Consider the following 20,526-nt stretch of genomic DNA (forward strand, 5'->3'; position numbering starts at 1 on the left):
GCCAATCCATCAGTGGAGGCCACATCCCTGAATGGACACACCTGGAAAGTTACAGAATACAGTGGGGCCTTGACTTACAAGTGTCCCGACTAACGAGTTTTTTAAGATATCAGCTGTCTCTCCGCAGATTTTTTGCATTGAGTTGATAGAGTACTTTGAGTTTACGAGCTCCTTAACAAGCTCCTTAACGAGCTTGGTCTCGGAACGAATTAAACTCTTAAGTCAAGGCTCCACTGTATTCCATTCAGCTCTTCCCCTGGGACCTCCCCTGAAATCTCCACCCTTAAAACCTTTAGGAAGGAGGACCCAGTGCGCTCTCCCTCCCTGGAGCACACCTGTGCCTTCCCTTCCCCTCCTCCCCTCCATCTCCTCCTGCCCCAGGCAGGTTACCATTAGCTTCCACTCCCAAGCTCCAAGCACACTTCTGTTACCTCCTTATATCCTTTCCTAAGCCCATTTCTCCTAAGAATTACTTCTCCTACCTTTGTAATTTACCCAGTAAATGTTCTCTTACACTTGGGTCTTGCTCTTACTTCTTTCCTAGCCAGAACCCAAGTACCCAGGCTGCTGAACCCATGTTTTGTCTGAGCCCAGTCAGACACCTGGTGCCATTCCTGTTGCCACCACAGTTACACAGTTTAATCCAGCAATAATGAGATTTATCTGAAAACTGGGTTCCATCAATGTAAGAATCATTCACACCTCACAAGAATTTTTGTGAGTTTATTGTCAGGAAGCAAAATGTCAGTGGATTGAGATATTGTCCGGGGAATGGCAGTTTTGTACCCTATCCTATATAATAAGAGAGAAACATGCAACTTAACCATCCCTCCACCACAAAGATGGCTGCACCCACAGCTGAGGCCAAGTTCCCATAACAAGCCTTAAGGAGCAATCAGCAGTTACCTGAGGCTGCACCCCCACCCCATGGGGCTTGACAGGGGACCTCAGGCTGCGCTCCCCCACCCGGCAGGGCTTGACAGGGGACCTCAGGCTGCGCTCCCCCACCCGGCAGGGCTTGACAGGGGACCTCAGGCTGCGCTCCCCCACCCGGCAGGGCTTGACAGGGGACCTCAGGCTGCGCTCCCCCACCCGGCAGGGCTTGACAGGGGACCTCAGGCTGCGCTCCCCCACCCGGCAGGGCTTGACAGGGGACCTCAGGCTGCGCTCCCCCACCCGGCAGGGCTTGACAGGGGACCTCAGGCTGCGCTCCCCCACCCGGCAGGGCTTGACAGGGGACCTCAGGCTGCGCTCCCCCACCCGGCAGGGCTTGACAGGGGACCTCAGGCTGCGCTCCCCCACCCGGCAGGGCTTGACAGGGGACCTCAGGCTGCGCTCCCCCACCCGGCAGGGCTTGACAGGGGACCTCAGGCTGCGCTCCCCCACCCGGCAGGGCTTGACAGGGGACCTCAGGCTGCGCTCCCCCACCCGGCAGGGCTTGACAGGGGACCTCAGGCTGCGCTCCCCCACCCGGCAGGGCTTGACAGGGGACCTCAGGCTGCGCTCCCCCACCCGGCAGGGCTTGACGGGGGACCTCAGGCGCACCCCCTGCCCTGGTGCCAGGCCAGGGAACCTCAAGGTGCACCCCCTGCCCTGGTGCTGGGCCGGGGGACCTCAGACTGCACCGCCTGCCCTGGTGTAGGGCTGAGGGACCTCAGGCCATACCCCCCACCCCAGCATCAGGCTGGGAGACCTGAGGGTGTGCTGGGGGACCTGAGGTTGCACCCCCCACCCAGCAGGGCTTGAGAAGGGTGGGGCCAGCCAGGATTGGATCTCACCCAATGGGGGTGGGGCCAGCTGGGTCTGGGTCTCATGTGATTTTGAAGCGCCAAGGGTGGGCAGGGACTTGACTTTGGTTCCCACGGCGCACCCCAGAGGCTGACAGGAGGAAGATTTTCATATACATTTTATTAATTTTCTTTTATCTCTGACACTTCTATTATAGAGAAGGGGCAAATAGCAATATTAAAATATTTCCTCTAATTAATCCCCTTTTAATGGGCATGAATTTCGTGCACTGGGCCATGAGTTTGTAAATAAACTGTTCTTCATGGAAAATGCTGACTTGCTTTTACTTGAAGAACAAAATGCTCCTCTATTGCCAGAGATTTGGTTTATTTTTTTAGTTATATATTTAAAGATTATCATTTTTAATATATAAAACAAAACTACAAGGTAAGAGCTTCAGTTTTTTAGATTGTAGGCAAGAGGAAGGAATTTCTGAGAAACTTCTATTGGATGAGAGAATGGCAGAGAATATGGAAGCAAAATCTCTGGTTAGTCTTGCATCTGGAGTTGTTCTAACACAGCATCAGAGGCCAATGAAGAGTACAGTCCCCCTTCTCTTCCTGTGTGTGTGTGTGTGTGTGTGTGTGTGTGTGTGGTGTAATTCTCCCTTCTCACCTTTAGTATGTATATCCAAAGGAATGGCCTTAATGCAAAGTTCATCATTCTGATTGATTTGCTTTAAGACTTCATTCTTATTTTCACATTTATTGTATTTCCTCCTTCTGAAGTTATATATTGGTTACTTCATAGGTGAAGTCCAAAATATCCTTCAAAAGGCAAATATTCCTTTGGTTACAAATGAAGAATGCCAGAAAAGATATAGAGATTATGAAATAACCAAAAAGATGATCTGTGCTGGCTATAAAGAAGGGGGAAAAGATGCTTGTAAGGTAATGCCTTCTGTTATAATAATCATGAAAACTTGAGAAAATCCATTTCAAAATATATTTTCTAATAGAATATGTCATTATAGTTTTTTAAATCAGAGTTAAATGGTCTTATAATTTCATACATAACCTCTAAAATTATACACATATATAATTTTTGAAAGCAGTTCCCAGGGATGGAATACACCAAATGTAGGATCTTGGATATGTTTTCTATCAACAGAGAATTGTCAGAAACATTCCTTTAAAGCCCTCATAACCATGTTTATGCTGCAATAGCAAGTAATCTATTGCTGCCCCATTTTCTAGAACGGCCTCCCTGACCTGGCTCAGCTCTTGATTTCTCCCAGGTGTAGCCCTGGAGGTGGCATTCAGGGCTTTTACCGTGCTACAAGCCAGTAGGGTCACTTCTACATTGAGGGAGCCTACCATGACCAGCATAACAAAATGGTCAAAGCAATGGATGCAGCAGGGTCTAGATGATTTTGAGGGCAAATTAATTAAAGCTGGGGACAGTGAAATAAGGAAGGGACTAGGATAGAAGAAGCAGCAGGAGAGAGCCTGGGCAGGGCTGCATTGGCTCACTGGAAAGCCTAGTAACAAAGAAACAGAATTTCCAGAGGATGAGGCCCAGAAATCAGGATTTTAAAAAAATTCCCAGGTGATTCTAATGTGCACCCAATGTTGAGAACCACTGTTCTAGAGGACTGTAATGGAGACATTGACAAAAACACAGTCATAATAGGGGACTTTAATATCCCTCTGACCTCCCTGGACAGATCTGCAAGACAAAATCTTAACAAGGAAACAGAGACTCTGAAGGACACACTGGATCGGATGGACTTGGTAGACATCTATGGAACATTTCATCCCAACGCAGCAGAATATACATTCTTCTCAAGTGCACATGGATCATTCACAAAAGTATGGAGTTTCCTCAAAAAATTAAAAATGGAACTCCCATTTGATCTAATAATCCCACTTCTAGGAATACTAGTATATCCCAAGAAATCAGGAACACCAATCAGAAAGGATATATGCACCCCTATGTTCATAGCAGCACAATTTACAATAGATAAGAGTTGGAAACAGCCTAAGTGCCCATCAGCAGATGAGTGGATTAAAAAACTGTGGTACACCTACACAATGAATACTATGCTGCTGTAAAAAAAGAAGGAACTCTTACCATTTGCAACAGCATGGATGGACCTGAAGAGCATCATGCTAAGCGAAATAAGCCAGTCAGAGGAAGATAAATATCACATAATCTCACTCATTTGTGGAATATAATGAGCAACATAAACTGATCAACAAAAATAGAGCCAGAGGAAGTAAATATTTTAGAATATAATAGAAGTAATCCTGTTATTTGCAGATTTTTAATATTTCCTACAACTCTTGTAATATCATACCGTGTTAGTACAGTTTTGGTAATATTATTATACTTAAAAATCCTTTTTTCTTGAAATATTAATGTTTATTGCATGTAATATTATTATATGTAAGATCATTTTTCTTAAATAATTGGTGTTTGTTGCATGTAACATTATCATATTTAAAATAGTTTTCCTTGAGATATATATGTTTATTGCATGTAACAGTATTATATTTAAAATTGTTTTTCTTAAAATAGAAAAAAACTGAAAAAATAATATAGAGGGAAAAAACCCCAACATTACAGACTGGCATGGCTCAGTAGTTAGAGCTTTGTCCCATGACTCGAAGGGGCTCGGGTTTGATTTTTAGTCAAGGGAGTATACATGGGTTGCAGGTTGGATCCCTGTGCAGGAGGCAACCAATCAATGTGTCTCTCTCACTCACATTGATGTTTCTCTCTCTCCTTCCCTCTCTTCCAAACTCTAAAAAACAATGGAAAAAACTGGATTAACAAAACAAAAAAATCAATAAACTTATTCTCAGGTGAGTATTAAAATAACAATAAGATATTTTTGGAAGAAAAAAAAAAGTTTGAGGCAAATTGAAAACTTGCCTGGAAATAAGTTCCCAATGGAGTGAGAAAATGGTCCAGAGATTGGCAGTTTTGCAGTTGGTTCTTTTTATGCATTTTGAATCAAAGGGAACATAAAGATTACATAAAATCCATTGCTGGTAGGAGGTTAAGGAGGTGGGGAAAAGCAAGGTAGGGATATCTCTGATTGAATCAAATGTTAACATTTATAGAGAGTAGGGATGGTATACAGGCAACAAAATCACATGCTCATTCTGAGGGGTCTGAAATCTCAAAGGTGTATTAAAACGTTTTCATGCCCTAGCTCGTCTGGCTCAGTGAATAGAGCACCGAGCTGTGAACTGAAGGGTCCTCAGTTTGATTCTGATCAAGGGCATATGCCAGGGTAAGGGCTCAATCCCCAGTGGGGGGCTTGCAAGAGGCAGCCAATCAATGATTCTACCTCATCATTGATGTTTCTGTCTCTCCCTCTATGAAATCAATTAATATCTATCTATCTATCTATCTATCTATCTATCTATCTATCTATCTATCTATGTACCTATCTATCTATCCATACACATATCACATATATACACATATATGTTAATGTGTTAACCTGGATGTGTAATATGGAACAGGGCATGCTTTAGGCAAAGATAAACCTTTTACTAAGGAAGATATAGGCCTGAGGTGTGACCATGCACTATGACATGCTCAGTTAGGAATTTATGATCAGATCATGTGAGCTTATATCCAGTCACTGAACTTCTCAGATTTGCTACATAGCACTTTTGAATTTACACATGTCACCTGTTAATTTAAGTAGGGGGTCCTAATGAGAGTTTGTCAATTTTCAATTACTGTTTTTTCCCCGGAATATGGTTTTTACTTTCCTGTACTGTTTCATGGCTTATATTTTTGTTGCAAAGTGGACATTTTAGGTAATATAAAATGCAGTGGTTCTGAGTACTGGTCATCTATCTCCTGGAGATTTTTATTATTTGCTTAATCATTTGTTCGGTGGCTGCCTGGATTACTTCAGTAAGTCTATTTCCTCCACACACACCAAAACTTCAAGGGACAGTGGTATTTGCAGGGCTCTCTTCCTCTTTCTTGGACCATACCCAGTAGTTAAACTCCAGTAATGGAACCCGGGACCCTTCAGTCTACAGGCCAACACTCTATCCACTGAGCTACACAGGCGAGGAATGAAAACACTTTTGTTATTTTATATTGTTTTTAGTATTTATACATTCTGTTTCAAGAGTGGTTATGCATTTCCACAACTGCAGTTACACCACCATCAAGACAGAAGACACGCCATCAACCCAAAGGAATACAATCATGGTGCCTCTTTATACTGAATCTACCTTTAAACACAGGTCTGTTCTTCTACCTTTACCTTTTCCAGAATGTCATCGAAGTGGATTACCATTTTGAATTTGTAGTCCTGTTTAGAAATTGTGACACCACATTTGTAACAGTACATAATTATACAAGCCTAGCAGGTTCTTCTGAGGTTAAAGTTTTTAACATTCCACAGTAGAGGGGCAAACATTATGACTTTAAAATGGAGAGATATCTTTATTATGAGTTATGTAACTTTGAGTAAGATTTTTGCTTAATGTTCTTCATTTACATGATGAGAGCAATGACATAACAGGAATTATAAAATCACATCAGCTCTACACACTAAGAAAACATCAATTAGCGTTGAAAAAAGCAAAGGGTCCAAGTCTGGATGTCCATGGCTCTTGAATGAAACAGAAGCCATCACTTTGCACCCCATGTTTCATCTCCTGGGAGTGCAAACATATGGAAATGATCCCTGCAAACAGCAAAAAACGAGCATGGAAGGCGTGGTGCTTTCCCTGGATACAAAAAAATTCCAGCTACTCCTCTTAACAAAGGCACAGAAAAGGTCCCAGTTTCATGATATCAAATCTACCTGCTTTGCTGACACTGTCTGTCTGCAGTTCACCTCAATTATTTCTTAGATCATCGTCCTCTAAACGGCAATAGCTTTCTGCCATGTTTACGAGGAACCCACCTTGGACTTGCACAGGAATCACTCCACTCACAGAAAACCCATGATGGGCTACAACTGTGCAGATGACCAGAACTTTCTTCAACATAAGGAAACTCAAAGGGTTTGTAAGGTACACAAATTGCTCACTCAGTTTGAATAGCAGCAAAATGATATGCGATTTCAAAAGTGAATTTCAAATTATTTCTATTGCTATGAAATAGAAAATCAGTACCAAAAAGCATTATGTCCTAAAGCAGTGAGAAGTCCCTCATGTCACATACCCATGTCCATATTCTTAATCAAAGAGCACATGCTCAGAAACTTACAACCCTGTCCATACTTTTCTGGAAAACCATTGGTGCCAGTCCCAGGAAGACAGAACTTTGGGTAATGTTGTCCATTGTTTAAGTCCACATTCAAGCAGATCCACAACTATTTAAGATGTTTCAGGTGGAGGAAAAATGACCTAAGATGACTTCCCCATCCACTGAGGCCCCTACCCACCATAATGAAGATATATATAATCCACCCCAGTTCCCTATTATCTCGCCTGTCCGTGTTTCCTTACCTTCAACACCTTTATTTTGTTAGAAACCAAAGCTTTCTCATTGAACCATCACACTTTTCCCACAAAAACATAATCACCAGGAGTGCAAGAACTTTTTTATTATTTCATGTCTATATATCACAGCCTACAGTGGTTCTCAACCTTCTGGCCCTTTAAATACAGTTCCTCATGTTGTGACCCAACCATAAAATTATTTTCGTTGCTACTTCACAACTGTAATGTTGCTACTGTTATGAATCGTCATTTAAATATCTGATACGCAGGATGGTCTTAGGCGACCGCTGTGAAAGGGTTGTTCGACTGCCAAAGGGGTCGCGACCCACAGGTTGAACTTCTACATCTCTTGTAAATTGGGTATGTTTTCCATTTAAACTGCCTGGCCTGAGCAGGATGTTGAAAATTATCATCAAGATCATACTATTGCCCCCCTCAGGTAGGTCAGTTGGTTAGAGTGCCATCCCCAAAAGCCAAGGCTGCAGGTTCAGTCCTGGGCCAGGGCACACACAAGAATCAACCAATGAATGCATAAATAAGTGGAATAACTCAGTGGTTTTTCTCTCTTCTCTCTCATTTTTTTATTTTGTTTTTTTCCTCACCTGAGGATATTTTTATCTCTGATTTTCAGACAAATTGGAAGAAGCGGAGGTTATTGGTTGCGGCCAGTGGGGGTGTGCAGGAGGCAGCTGATCGATGTTTCTCTCTCATCGGTGTTTCTAACTCTCTATTCTTCTATTCTTCTCTCTGTAAAAAATCAATAAAATATATTTTTAAAAAAAAGAATATGGACATGGGTATGTGACATGAGGGACTTCTCACTGCTTTAGGACATAATACTTTTTGGTACTGATTTTCTATTTAATGGCATCGTAAAATAATTGAAATATTCTTTGGAATGGCATATCATTTTGCTGCTATTCAAACTGAGTGAGCAATTTGTGTACTTTACAAACCCTTTGAGTTTCCTTATGTTGAAGAAAGTTCTGGTCATCTGCACAGTTGTAGCCCATCATGGGTTTTCTGTGAGTGGAGTGATTCCTGTGCAAGTCCAAGGTGGGTTCCTGGTAAACATGCCAGAAAGCTATCGCCGTTTAGAGGATGATGATCTAAGAAATAATTGAGTTGAACTGCAGACAGTATTGTCAAAGCAGGTAGATTTGATATTGTGAAACTGGGACCTTTTCTGTGCCTTTGATAAGAGGAGTAGCTGGAATTTTTTTGTATCTGGGGAAGGCACCAAGCCTTCCATGCTCGTTTTTTGCTGTTTCAGGGATCATTTCCATGTGTTTGCACCCCCTGGAGGTGAAACATGGGGTGCAAAGTGATGGCTTCTGTTTCATTCAAGAGCCATGGACATCCAGACTTGGCCCCTTTGCTTTTTTCAACGCTAATTTATATTTACTTAGTGTGTAGAGCTGATGTGATTTTATAATTCCTGTTATGTCATTGCTCTCATCATGTAAATGAAGAACATTAAGCAGAAATCTTATTCAAAGTTACATAACTCATAATAAAGGAATCTTTCCATTTTAAAGTCATAATGTTTGCCCCTCTACTGTGGAATGTTAAAAACTTTAACCTCAGAAGAACCTGCTAGGCTTGTATAATTATGTACTGTTACAAATGTGGTGTCACAATTTCTAAACAGGACTACAAATTCAAAATGGTAATCCACTTCGATGACATTCTGGAAAAGGTAAAGGTAGAAGAACAGACCTGTGTTTAAAGGTAGATTCAGTATAAAGAGGCACCATGATTGTATTCCTTTGGGTTGATGGCGTGTCTTCTGTCTTGATGGTGGTGTCCATCATCACACAAAGCCACGCCATGACCACGATGAATCAAGACAAAAGCAAAGGCATTCAGGTCTGTATACCTGATGAAAGAGAACAGGTTTCCAATGAATAAAAATAACAAAAACTCCCCCTTTGTCACTAGCATGATTTGTGCTTCTTACAAGTTAGGTTTGGCAAGTCATATATTCTGTGCTCTATATAAAAATGGTAATCATTACCCGAGGTAGTATTAAGTTCATTTCCTCACAGTATACATTGCAGAAAAATGTCTTGTTTTCCTAAATGGAAATCAAATTGTCTATCACAAAGGAAATGAAAGAAATCCTTTTAAGTGTGCTGTTACTGCTACATCCCAGTCATTTATGGTTTGTGGTCATTCTTTCTTTTAAAATTCTCACAGAGGATGTTTGATTTTATTTTTTACTAGAGGTCTGGTGCATGAAAATTTATGCACTCAAGGGGGACCCTCAGCCTGGCCTGCGCCCTGGCAGTCCAGGACCCCTCAGGAGATGTTCACCTGTCGGCTTAGGCCCACTCCCTGGGGGATCATGCCTAAGCTGGCAGACAGACATCCCTCTGGCAGGCCGGGAGCCCGGGGAGTGAGCCTAAGATGTCAGTCAGATATCCTTAGCGCTGCCCCTGTACTTAGAGCTGTCAGCCTGGCTTGTGGCTGAGCAGAGCTCTCCCTATGGAAGCACACTGACCACCAGGGGGCAGCTCCTGCGTTGAGCATCTGCCCCCTGGTGGTGAGTGCACATCATAGCAACCAGTCATTCCCAGTGTTTCCACAGTTAGGGGCAATTTGCATATTACCTTTTATTGTACTAAAGGCCAGGTGCACAAAATTCGTGCACTGGAGGGGGGGGTCCCTCAGCCCGGCCTGCACCCTCTCGCAGTCCAGGTCCCCTCAGGGGATGTCTGCCTGGCCACGGGGAATGGCCCTAAGCCAATAGTTGGAAATCCGTCTAGTAGTCCAGGACCCTTTGCTTCTTACCACCCACCTGATCACTGCTCCTTACCACTTGGCTCGCTGCTCCTTAGTGCTGCCACAGAGGCAGGAGAGGCTCCTTCCACCACTGTGCTTGCCAGCCGTGAGCCCTATCTTTCTGTGTAGTTGTCTGTGGGCCAACTGCTCTCTTCCTTGTCATTTAGGGCGAGCAGCATGTGAGGGCAGAGCGTGCTGTCGTGGAACACAGAGGGCTGTCTGGAGCTGAGGGGAGTGGCTGTGCCCATGGGGTGAGAGGTGGACACAGAGGATTCTATCTCACCCAATTGTGGGGCCGGCTGGCCGGCCTTCATCTGCATGACCCAACTCAGGGAGGGACCGAGCAAGGTGTCCACCTCTCCATTCTCCATCTGTGACACCTGTCACCCTTGCCAGGCCTCCCCCAAAGTGAGTTCAGCTCAATCCCTGAATGTAAAAGGGCACGGGCGGTGGGGGGGGGGGGGCCCTGCAGTCCAGTACCCCAGTTCCAAGCGACAGGACCTGGTGAACAGGACCTGATCTCAGGATGGTGGCCACAGCTGCAGAACATAGATCTATTTCAAGAAGAGTTGGAAATGCAGACTTTCGTATGAGCCCCTACTCCAAAAGGTGGCAGTTTATTCACACTGTGGCAAAGACACCTTCAAGAGTAACATAAGTGGGTAAAGTCAGGGCCAAGCCGGGCCATTTCTTCATCCAATCTCTCTGAAGTGCATGGAAAGAACCAAGTCTCAAGTCTCAGCTCTTCGCAGGACACTTCCGGGTATTTTTTAAGCCTAAAGGAGAGTAGTCTGTCTCCATTCTTGTTCTTTCGGATTTTTTCATCACTGGATAAAAGTATCCGTACATGGGGCAATCCTCTCGAGATACAATATTCCACTGGCACCCATGTGACGACAGCACCCTCAGAGGGAGGGAGCTGACAGATGGGGAGCAGGGAATTCTGAAAACCAAAGCAATGACAGAGATGCTAAGCCTTTCCTTCACGCTTGTGACACTCCTCCTCAGGCGGCCTGCAGGCCAGGTGTCTGCTGGGCCTTTACCACTTGATGTCCTGCCCTGTGTGCCCCGCCCCAGCCCCGGAGTGCAGCGGGTATCCGGGCACGCCCCTCCCCCAGCTGGGAGAGTCCCCACTGTACTTCCACCTCCTTGGGAAACTTTGCTTTTCCAGCTCTGTCCCTGCGGGAGAGCCATAGGGGTGCCGGATTCCTTTCCTTCCTTCAAAAGTGCCCTGAAAAGCGCACAGACAGCTATGCCGGAGAGGGGTCGATCAAGTTCAGCAAGAGTTTGTGATTTGCTGAAGGCACGATGTACAGTTTTCTCTTACCCCATTTGCAGGAGTGTAATCTGATTTAAAACCAATGTACTAAACAAACAGAAGCACTTTCTAGAAAATCAATTTGGAAATGTGGGTCAAAATTCAAGTGAATTAGCTTTAGGCCAGGAGTTCCATGTCTTAATGTGTCCTAAGTAAACAGTCAAATAAGCAGTTATGTTTACTGTAGTTGTTGATGCCAGGGGAAACCGGAGACAACCTGCCCCATAATAAAGGGTTAGTGAAGTAAACCATAGTAATGTCACACAGTCAGGGATAACACTGTAGCCATTAACAATTATGTCTGTACATCCAATTCGATGACATGAAAAGAAGGCCATAGCCAAATATGAAGTGGAGGGCAGGGGAAGCTCAGAGGACTGCATGTATATTTATATGTATGTATATTTTATATGTACAGGGAACTCTGGGCCCCGGGTTTGAAGGCCGGCCATGCCCCCAATTGCGGGAGACCCAGAGTTCTGCCGCATCCCGGCCAGGGCCCCGAGCTTCTTTCCGCCGCCACACCCAGGCCAGGGCCATTGTTTGGTTGTCCGTCACTGCCCCCACTGCCGGCCTGGTCACCCCACGCAACCTCAGGTTCGGTCATTTAGGTCATGATGGCCCCTGGCTTTTTATATATTAAGATAGGATACAGTAGAACCAAGGTTCGCAAACAAAATTTGTTCAGGAATGCTGTTTGAGAAATGATTTCTGGGAAAACCGAATCATTTTTCCCCCTTTAGAAATCATGTAAATTGAATTAATCTGTTCCAGATGCCAAAATAATTCTGTTAAAACTTTTCTTATATATTGCACATGTCTAATCTATAAATAAACACTTCTTTCCTTCAATTTATCGAACCACCCCCTACTACCTGTAAAGGAATCACTTTTATCATTCAGGTGACTATCTTTACTTGTTCCATTGTCTCCAAAATGGCTGTCACTGGCTAAATGCCTTCCCTTTATCCAAATGAACAAGTTTTTTGCCTCTTCAGTGGCCTGTGATTAGCATTCCAGTGCTAATCATTGATTTCACTCCCAACAAAAGCACTCTCTCTTTGTTGCCTGAAAGAAGCTTTTAGGCATGCTGAGGTGTCAGCTTGAAGACTGTCAGTTACAAAACTAAGGTTTGGTTCCACCATGGACACTTTTTTTTTTCTGTGTACAACTTGGTCAAGAACAGAACTGTTCGAGATGGGAGATATTTGAGAAATGAGGTTTGACTGTACATATTTTAAAATTTATTTTCATTGTTGAAAATATTACTGATGTTCCACCGCTGTTTATTGATTTCTTTCTGAGAAAAAAAACATCTATATGAGAGAGAAACATTAATGGTCATCTTTGCTATGTACCTAAACCAGGGACCAAACCGAACACCTAAGGATTATGCCCTGACCCCGAATGGAAACCATGACATTTCAGTGTATGGGAGGATGCTCAACTGAACAATACTGACCAGGGTAGTTTGCAGTTATTCATATTAATTTAATCATTTTATTACATCACTTTTACAAATACAGATGTGATTTGGTTGATGTTTGGCTGAAGGGAACTTTGTAAAAGAAAGCATGATGGAAGTTTTTAATATTATGCATAACAAAGAAGTCTAATGCTAAAAGTGATAAAGAAATTAAAAATGTAACTTGAGGAAAACATTTGAATTTGTACAAATATAATTTTGATTCAGAATGTATTAAAAGAAAACAATTACAAAATGACCTGAAATTACATAATTCCAACGAATACTTAAACATAGCCTCAGGAAATAAAAACAGAATAGTTCTTCACAGAAGAGTGCTTAGGAAACAGTTAATACTTCCTTAAAAATTACAGATGCAATTATTACAGAAAAATTACAGATGCAATTATTACAGAAAAATGCATAACTTTAATCAATACAACCAAAGACAAATGAAAACATTGAGCTAACACTCATCTCTGAGTGACAGCACACATCCAGAATCTGCCTGAAATGAGGACAGTGCTGATTCTCACATGGAAGGACTGGCTCAGAGCCCTCACTGCAGAGGGTGGTACAAGAACAAACTGTCACGGGGCTCCTTGGCACTGCACCATTGCAGCTGTCACAGTGGGATCTGAATCACAGTCAGTAGTAGAACCAACAGGACAAGATGATTACTAGTCAAATTAGACCTCATGCAAATGCAATCTAGAGAACAGTGTGTACCCTTCAGAAAAAAGCCTCAAACATGACAGTCTGCATTTGTTGCCTGGTGGACACCTATAGGCTTGCAGGAAAAGCCAACCTATGTTGGGTCTTTACTGTTGAATTCTGAACAACTGTAAAGCCTATACCTGACATCAATGGAAGTAAAGCAGTGGCTTGCAGTTTTGACGATCTTCTTGGCTGTCAAGGGCAAGATTGAGAAAAACAAACTAAAATATTTTCTTAATGTATACTTTATAGCATAGTTCCCAGCTAAAAGCAACACAAAAACCAAACATGAAAATAATTCACATGGGACTCTACAGTGAACTATAAGTAAATACAAATATATAACACATACTTATTAACTAAAACTAGAAGCCCGGTGTACAAAAATTTGTGCACTCAGGGTGTGGGGGGTCCCTCAGCCCGGCCTGTGCCCTCTCGCAGTCTGGGACCCCTTGGGGGATGACCACCTGCTGGCTTAGGTCCACTCCCCGGGGGATTGGGCCTAAGCTGGCAATCAGACATCCCTCTGGCAGCCTGGCAGCCCTTGGGGGATGTCCACTTGCCAGCAGGGAGCAGGCCTAAGCTGCAGTCTGACATCCTTAGTGCTGCTGAGGAGGCGGGAGAGGCTCCCGCCACCACTGCTGTACTGGCAGCCATCAGCCTGGCTTGTGGCTGAGCAGAGCTCCCCATGTGGGGTGCACTGACCACCAGGGGGCAGCTCCTGCATTGAGCATCTGCCACCTGGTGGTCAGTGTGTCATAGTGATCAATCATTCCCAGTTGTTCTGCTGTTAGGGTCAGTTTGCATATTACCCTTTTATTATATAGGATAGAGGCCTGGTGCATGGGTGGGGGCTGGCTGGTTTGCCCTGAAGGGTGTCCCGGATCAGGGTGGGGGTCCCCACTGGAGTGCCTGGCCAGCCTGAGTGAAGGGCTGATGGCTCTCTGCAAGCTGGTCAAGCCCCCCCCCCCCCCCTCACCCCATGGAGGTTTGGCCAGCGTGGGTGAGGGGCTGATGGCTGTTTTCAGGCTGGCCACACCCCCGCTAGAATGGGGGGTCCCCACTGGGTTCCTTGTCCAGTCTGGGTGAGGGGGTGAGGGCCGTTTTCAGGCTGGCCAAGCCCCCTTGCGACGGAGGCTCCCAGGCTCTCCTTTTTTTCTTTTTTTTATTCTGGGATTTATTTACCTTCTATAATTGAAACTTTGTTGCCTTCAGTGGAGCCCAGAGCCAGCCGCGGCAGGCGGGAAGCTTGGCTTCCTCCATCACTGGAGCACGCAAGCCTCCTGCTCGCTCCAGCTCCGTGGCTGCCGGCCGCCATCTTGGCTGGGTTAATTTGCATATAGTCGCTCTGATTGGCTGGTGGGCATGGCTTAAGGCATAGCGAAGGTACGGTAAATTTGCATGGTTATTATTAGATTAGATAACTGTGAATTTCAAGTGCTGTTAAAAAATTGAAAAAGAATTTAATTAAAAAATAAAAAAAGAATTCAAGTGTAGGGCTTATTCATTCAATACCTGTCAGGGCACATTACTGAGTATTAACAGGGTTGATCCCTGGAAAGGCACACGGGAAGACAACTATTTATGTTTCTCTCTCACATCAATGTTTCTCTCCACTACTCTCTCTCTTCCTCATTCCAAAAATGCAATTTAAAAAACTAACAAAGAATGAGTACTGATAATGAGCAAATATGTCAAAAGTTTATAGAACTTTAATGCTATGAGTTTTGTGAAGTATGTGACTTAATCTGCAACTTATATGTACCAATTAGTTACACTAACAGGATTTTTTTCAGTGCAGTCTTCAAACTAGTTTGGAAATATGTGTTAAAATTTTAAAGTTTTCATTGTCAATTATACAGTGTACATTATCACATGGTATTGTGGGGATATGAAGTAACATGAAGGTTTCCTACATTTTTACATTCAATACAATTCTCCACTTTGAGTTTTTTTCATGACCTTTCCAAGAAAGAGGGACAGCTGAAGGCTTCCCCACCTTCTCTATATGTATACACTATTTCTCCAGGTGCATTTTCACATGTCTAAGAAAGGCTCTCCCACATTCCTTATGTTCATACTTATTCTTGGGTGTGAGTCCCTTCATGATTTTGTAAAGAACTAGGATGGCCAAAGGCTCTTCTACAATCTTTACATGACAGGCCTTCTCCTCAGTGAGTTCTTTCATCCTTTACAATAAACTGAAACTTTCATCCTCAATAAACTGAAAGAAATGAATGCTTTCTAACCCTCTTACATTTCTAGGGTCCATCCCCAATATGGATAATCATATATGATGGCACAGCTGAGAGATAAATGAAGGCTCTTTGCTATTCTTTACATTAACAGTGTTTATCAATACATTTTTGTTTTCACATGTCTGTAAAAACTAGTTAGAACCTGAAGGCTTTACCACATTCCTTACATTGCTATGGTTGCTCTCCACTATGAGAATTTTTGTGAATTTCAAAGGATCTGGGATGATTATAGGCTTTCTCACATTACTTGCATTCATAGGGTTTCTCCCCAGTATACATTTCATGATATCTACGAGAAAAGGGGATAACAAAAAGGTTTACCTCATTCCTTATTCATGAGGCTTCTTTCCATCATGAGTTCTTTTATATCTTGGAAGATGTGAAGTACAACAGAAAGTTTTCCCACATTGCTTACATTCATAAGGTTTTCCCCCATCATGAGTTTGTTCATGTCTTTGAAGATGTGTGAGCAAACTGAAGGTTTTATCCACATTGCTTACATTAATAGGGTTTTCCCTTATTATGAATTCTTTCTTGACTTTAGAGGGAATGTGCATAAAAGAAAGCTTTACATTGCTTACATTCATAGGGTTTTATCCCAGTATGAGTTCTTTCATGTTAGAGAGAAAACAGATAATAGAAACCTTTATCACAATGCTTATATTCATAGCATTTTATCCCAGTATGAGCTCTTTTATGACGACGGAGGTAAGTTAGTTGAGAGATATCTTTACCACAATATGTACATTCTTAGGGTTTTTCCCGAGTATGCATTCTTTCATGAATTCTAAGCAAAGAAGGATAAAGGAAAGTTTTACCACAATCCTTACATTCATGAGGCTTCTTTCTGTCATGATTTCTTTTATGTGTTGCAAGAGAATTGGGAGAACTGAAGGCTTTCTCACATTGCTTACATTCATAGGGTTTCTCCTCAGTATGCATCCTTTCATGATTTCTAAGAAGAATGGGATGTCGAAAAGCTTTCCCACATTGATTACATTCATAGGGTTTTTCTTTACTATGAGTTCTTTCATGACATTGGAGGGAAGTTAGATAAGAGAAAGCTTTACCACAATGGTTACATTTATAGGGCTTTTCCCCAGTATGCATTCTTTCATGAATTCTAAGCAAAGAAGGATAAAGGAAAGTTTTACCACATTCCTTACATTCATGAGGCTTCTTTCCATCATGATTTCTTTTATGTGTTGCAAGAGAATTGGGAGAACTGAAGGCTTTCTCACATTGCTTACATTCATAGGGTTTCTCCTCAGTATGCATCCTTTCATGATTTCTAAGAAGAATGGGATGTCGAAAAGCTTTCCCACATTGATTACATTCATAGGGTTTTTCTTTACTATGAGTTCTTTCATGACATTGGAGGGAAGTTAGATAAGAGAAAGCTTTACCACAATGGTTACATTCATAGGGCTTTTCCCCAGTATGCATTCTTTCATGAATTCTAAGCAAAGAAGGATAAAGGAAAGTTTTACCACAATCCTTACATTCATGAGGCTTCTTTTCATCATGATTTCTTTTATGTGTTGCAAGAGAATTGGGAGAACTGAAGGCTTTCTCACATTGCTTATATTCATAGGGTTTCTCCCCAGTATGCATTCTTTCATGATTACTAAGAAAAGTGGAATGTCTGAAAACTTTCCCACATTGCTTACATTCATAGGATTTGTCCCTAGTATGCATTCTTTCATGATTTCTAAGAGATATGGAATATCTGAAAGCTTTCCCACATTGCTTACACTCATAGGTGTTCTCCATAATATGCGTTCTTTCATGATTGCTAAGAGATTTGGAAAAACTAAAAGTCTTACCACATTGCTTACATTCATAGGGTTTTCCCCAAGTATGAGTTCTTTCATGACGTCGTAGGGAACTCCGATGAAAGAAATCTTTACCACAATGCTTACATTCATAGGGTTTTTCCCCAGTATGAATTTTTTCATGAATTCTAAGGGAATACTGATAAAGGAAAGTTTTACCACATTCCTTACATTCATAAGCCTTCTTTCCATCGTGATTTCTTTTATGTGTTGCAAGAGAATTGGGAGAACTGAAGGTTTTCTCACATTGCTTACATTCATAGGGTTTCTCCCCAGTATGCATCCCTTCATGATTTCTAAGAAGAATGGGATGTCGGAAAGCTTTCCCACATTGCTTACATTCATAGGGTTTTTCCTTATTATGAGTTCTTTCATGACATTGGAGGGAAGTTAGATAAGAGAAAGCTTTACCACAATGGTTACATTCATAGGGCTTTTCCCCAGTATGCATTCTTTCGTGAATTCTAAGCAAAGAAGGATAAAGAAAAGTTTTATCACATTCCTTACATTCATAAGGCTTCTTTCTATGATGATTTCTTCTATGTTTTCCAAGAGAGCAGAGAGAACTGAAGGCTTTCCCACATTGCTTACATTCATAGAATTTTTCCTTATTATGAGCTCTTACATGACTTCTGAAGGAAGTTGGATGAAAGAAAGCTTTACCACAATGGTTACATTCATAGGGTTTTTCCCCAGGATGAGTTCTTTCATGTTAGAGAGAAAACAGATAATAGAAACCTTTATCACAATGCTTATATTCATAGCATTTTATCCCAGTATGAGCTCTTTTATGACGACGGAGGTAAGTTAGTTGAGAGATATCTTTACCACAATATGTACATTCTTAGGGTTTTTCCCGAGTATGCATTCTTTCATGAATTCTAAGCAAAGAAGGATAAAGGAAAGTTTTACCACATTCCTTACATTCATAAGCCTTCTTTCCATCGTGATTTCTTTTATGTGAGAGTACTTGGGAGAACTGAAAGCTTTGCCACACTGCTTACTTTGATATGGTTTCTCTCCGCTATGAGTATTTTCATGAAGTTTAAAGAAAATGAGACGACTAAAGCCTTCCCCATATTGCTTACACTCATTTGGTTTGCCAGCAATATGCATTCTTTCATGATTTCTAAGGGAAGTTGAATAGTGGAAAGCTTTCCCACTAGGACTGCCTTCATGTCTTTGAATATGTTGGTAATGCTTGAAAGCTTTCTCAGGTTCCTTACATTTATAAGGGTTTTCTTCATATTCCTGACACAGGTATAGTTTGGGTCCAATGTGAGAGCTCAGGTGGTTATTCAAGGAGTACAGGGCATGCAGGAAGAGGTCTATTGATTTTTCTATCTCTCCCTCTCACCTCCACATACTAAAATCAATAAAAACATATTTTTTACCACCAGCGAGGCTCAGTGCTTGAGCACAGACCTCTGAACCAGGTGGTCATCTTCAATTTCTGGGCATATTCCCAGGTTCTGGACATGATTCCGAATGGGGGGCATGCAGGAGGCAGTCATCAATAATTATCTCTCATCATTGATGTTTCTTTCTCTTTCTCCTTCTTCCTACCTCTTTGAAATAAATTTTAAAAATATTAAATATATAAATAAGTAAATAAAAAATATAAAAACCTATTTTAAAAAAACACAAAGATGCTCTTAATGCTTTGTCATGGCAATGCGACTCACCTAAGATTCATCCCATGATTTTCATACTGATCTTCACTGTCATGGTCCTCACATTGTTCTTCTAAAATACATGCTAGAAAAAGCATTATAAACTATTAAAGAATTTTAAAAATGGTTAGATTTTAGGTATACAATGAGCTGTGATCATTCCTGGTTTAATTACCAATGTATTCCCTTTCCATATTTCAGTTCTTGAAACGGCATTAATGAGCAAGCAACACTAGTTTTCTGATTGCCTAAGTAACAAGTTGTTGCAGACCATAGTTGCTCTGTGGTTGACCGTCAACCTATGAACCGGTAGATCACAGGTGAATTTCTAGTAGGACTGATTTGCAGGCTAGATCCCCAGTGTGAGGCATGCAGGAGATACCCAATCAGTGATTCTGTCTCATCATTGATTTTGCTCTCATTCTCTCCCTCCCCTTCCTCCCTAAAATTAATAAAAATATATTTAAAAAAAATTTTTGATACCTACCAACTGATGCCAGGTTCCAGAAGGTTTCCAGCATCACATCTGTGTAGAGTTTCTTCTGGGTGGGATCCAGGAAAGCCCACTCCTCTGTGGTGAACTCCACATTAACATCCACAAAGGCCACTGAGTCCTAAAACATCCCACATATGCATATAGGAATATGGGTAAGATAGACAGAACTGGGAACTTATACATTAATTCATAAGAAGTTCACATAGGACACATGGTCCCCAACATTTAGTATATGACTTCATTGTAGTAAGACTATTATTAATTTGCTAATCTCACTTCCTCAAGAACACATGGAACTTATTGGTATGATTTTACTGTGATCGCTTCAAGTCTTCATTGCTCTCAAATGTCAGGGTAAAGACCACCTTGAACAACTTCTATGTTAACATATTAAAATACTTCTATTTTAAGCCCATCGATTCCTTGTGAGAAAACTCATCTCCATTATAACCACCTTTTGATGCAGCTGTCCATGAAACATACTGTCATATCTGCATAGTTTTAGTGACTGTGAATACAATAAAGGCCTGGTAGCTTGCTCTTCTATTCTCATCACCAAACAGAAGAGGCCAGGAGGTGTGTGAAAATTCAAATGAGAACAAAATTTGCCATATTGACCGGAAGTACTCCAGATTATTAGAAGTAGTCAGATACACCTGAATGAATGAAAATATTCTTGTGGAGGAGTATGAATGATGATTTGTTTTCATAGTATTTGTTAGTAACTCAGTTTGACCTTCTTTTGCCTCTCTCATTTCATGGA

At 42.0% G+C, this 20,526-nt stretch overlaps 2 protein-coding genes across 2 annotated transcripts in view; both read right to left on the bottom strand.

Moving 5' to 3' along the window:
- Positions 1-18,892, bottom strand: part of LOC102257233 (zinc finger protein 14) — a 41,988-nt gene extending 23,096 nt beyond the window's left edge. Inside the window, 1 exon segment of the mRNA XM_014535187.1 lies at positions 18,821-18,892. Coding sequence (XP_014390673.1) covers positions 18,821-18,841 — 21 coding nt within the window. The 5' untranslated portion in view covers positions 18,842-18,892.
- On the bottom strand, positions 13,185-18,514 carry LOC102256930 (zinc finger protein 709-like). The gene is made up of 2 exons (XM_014535214.1): positions 16,081-18,514; positions 13,185-13,693 (listed from the first exon to the last, which is right to left on the bottom strand). Exon 1 carries the CDS (start codon positions 18,043-18,045, stop codon positions 16,510-16,512), a length of 1,536 nt encoding a protein of 511 aa, XP_014390700.1. The 5' UTR covers positions 18,046-18,514; the 3' UTR covers positions 13,185-13,693; positions 16,081-16,509.
- Positions 18,893-20,526: the final 1,634 nt, after the last annotated feature.

This window comes from Myotis brandtii, unplaced genomic scaffold (assembly GCF_000412655.1).
Source record: "Myotis brandtii unplaced genomic scaffold, ASM41265v1 scaffold1012, whole genome shotgun sequence".
Lineage (NCBI taxonomy): Eukaryota > Metazoa > Chordata > Mammalia > Chiroptera > Vespertilionidae > Myotis > Myotis brandtii.

Bases quoted from the DNA above. Each gene is read 5' to 3' on its own strand.
- LOC102256930 (XM_014535214.1), bottom strand. From the start codon at position 18,045: ATGCATACTGGGGAAAAGCCCTATGAATGTAACCATTGTGGTAAAGCT.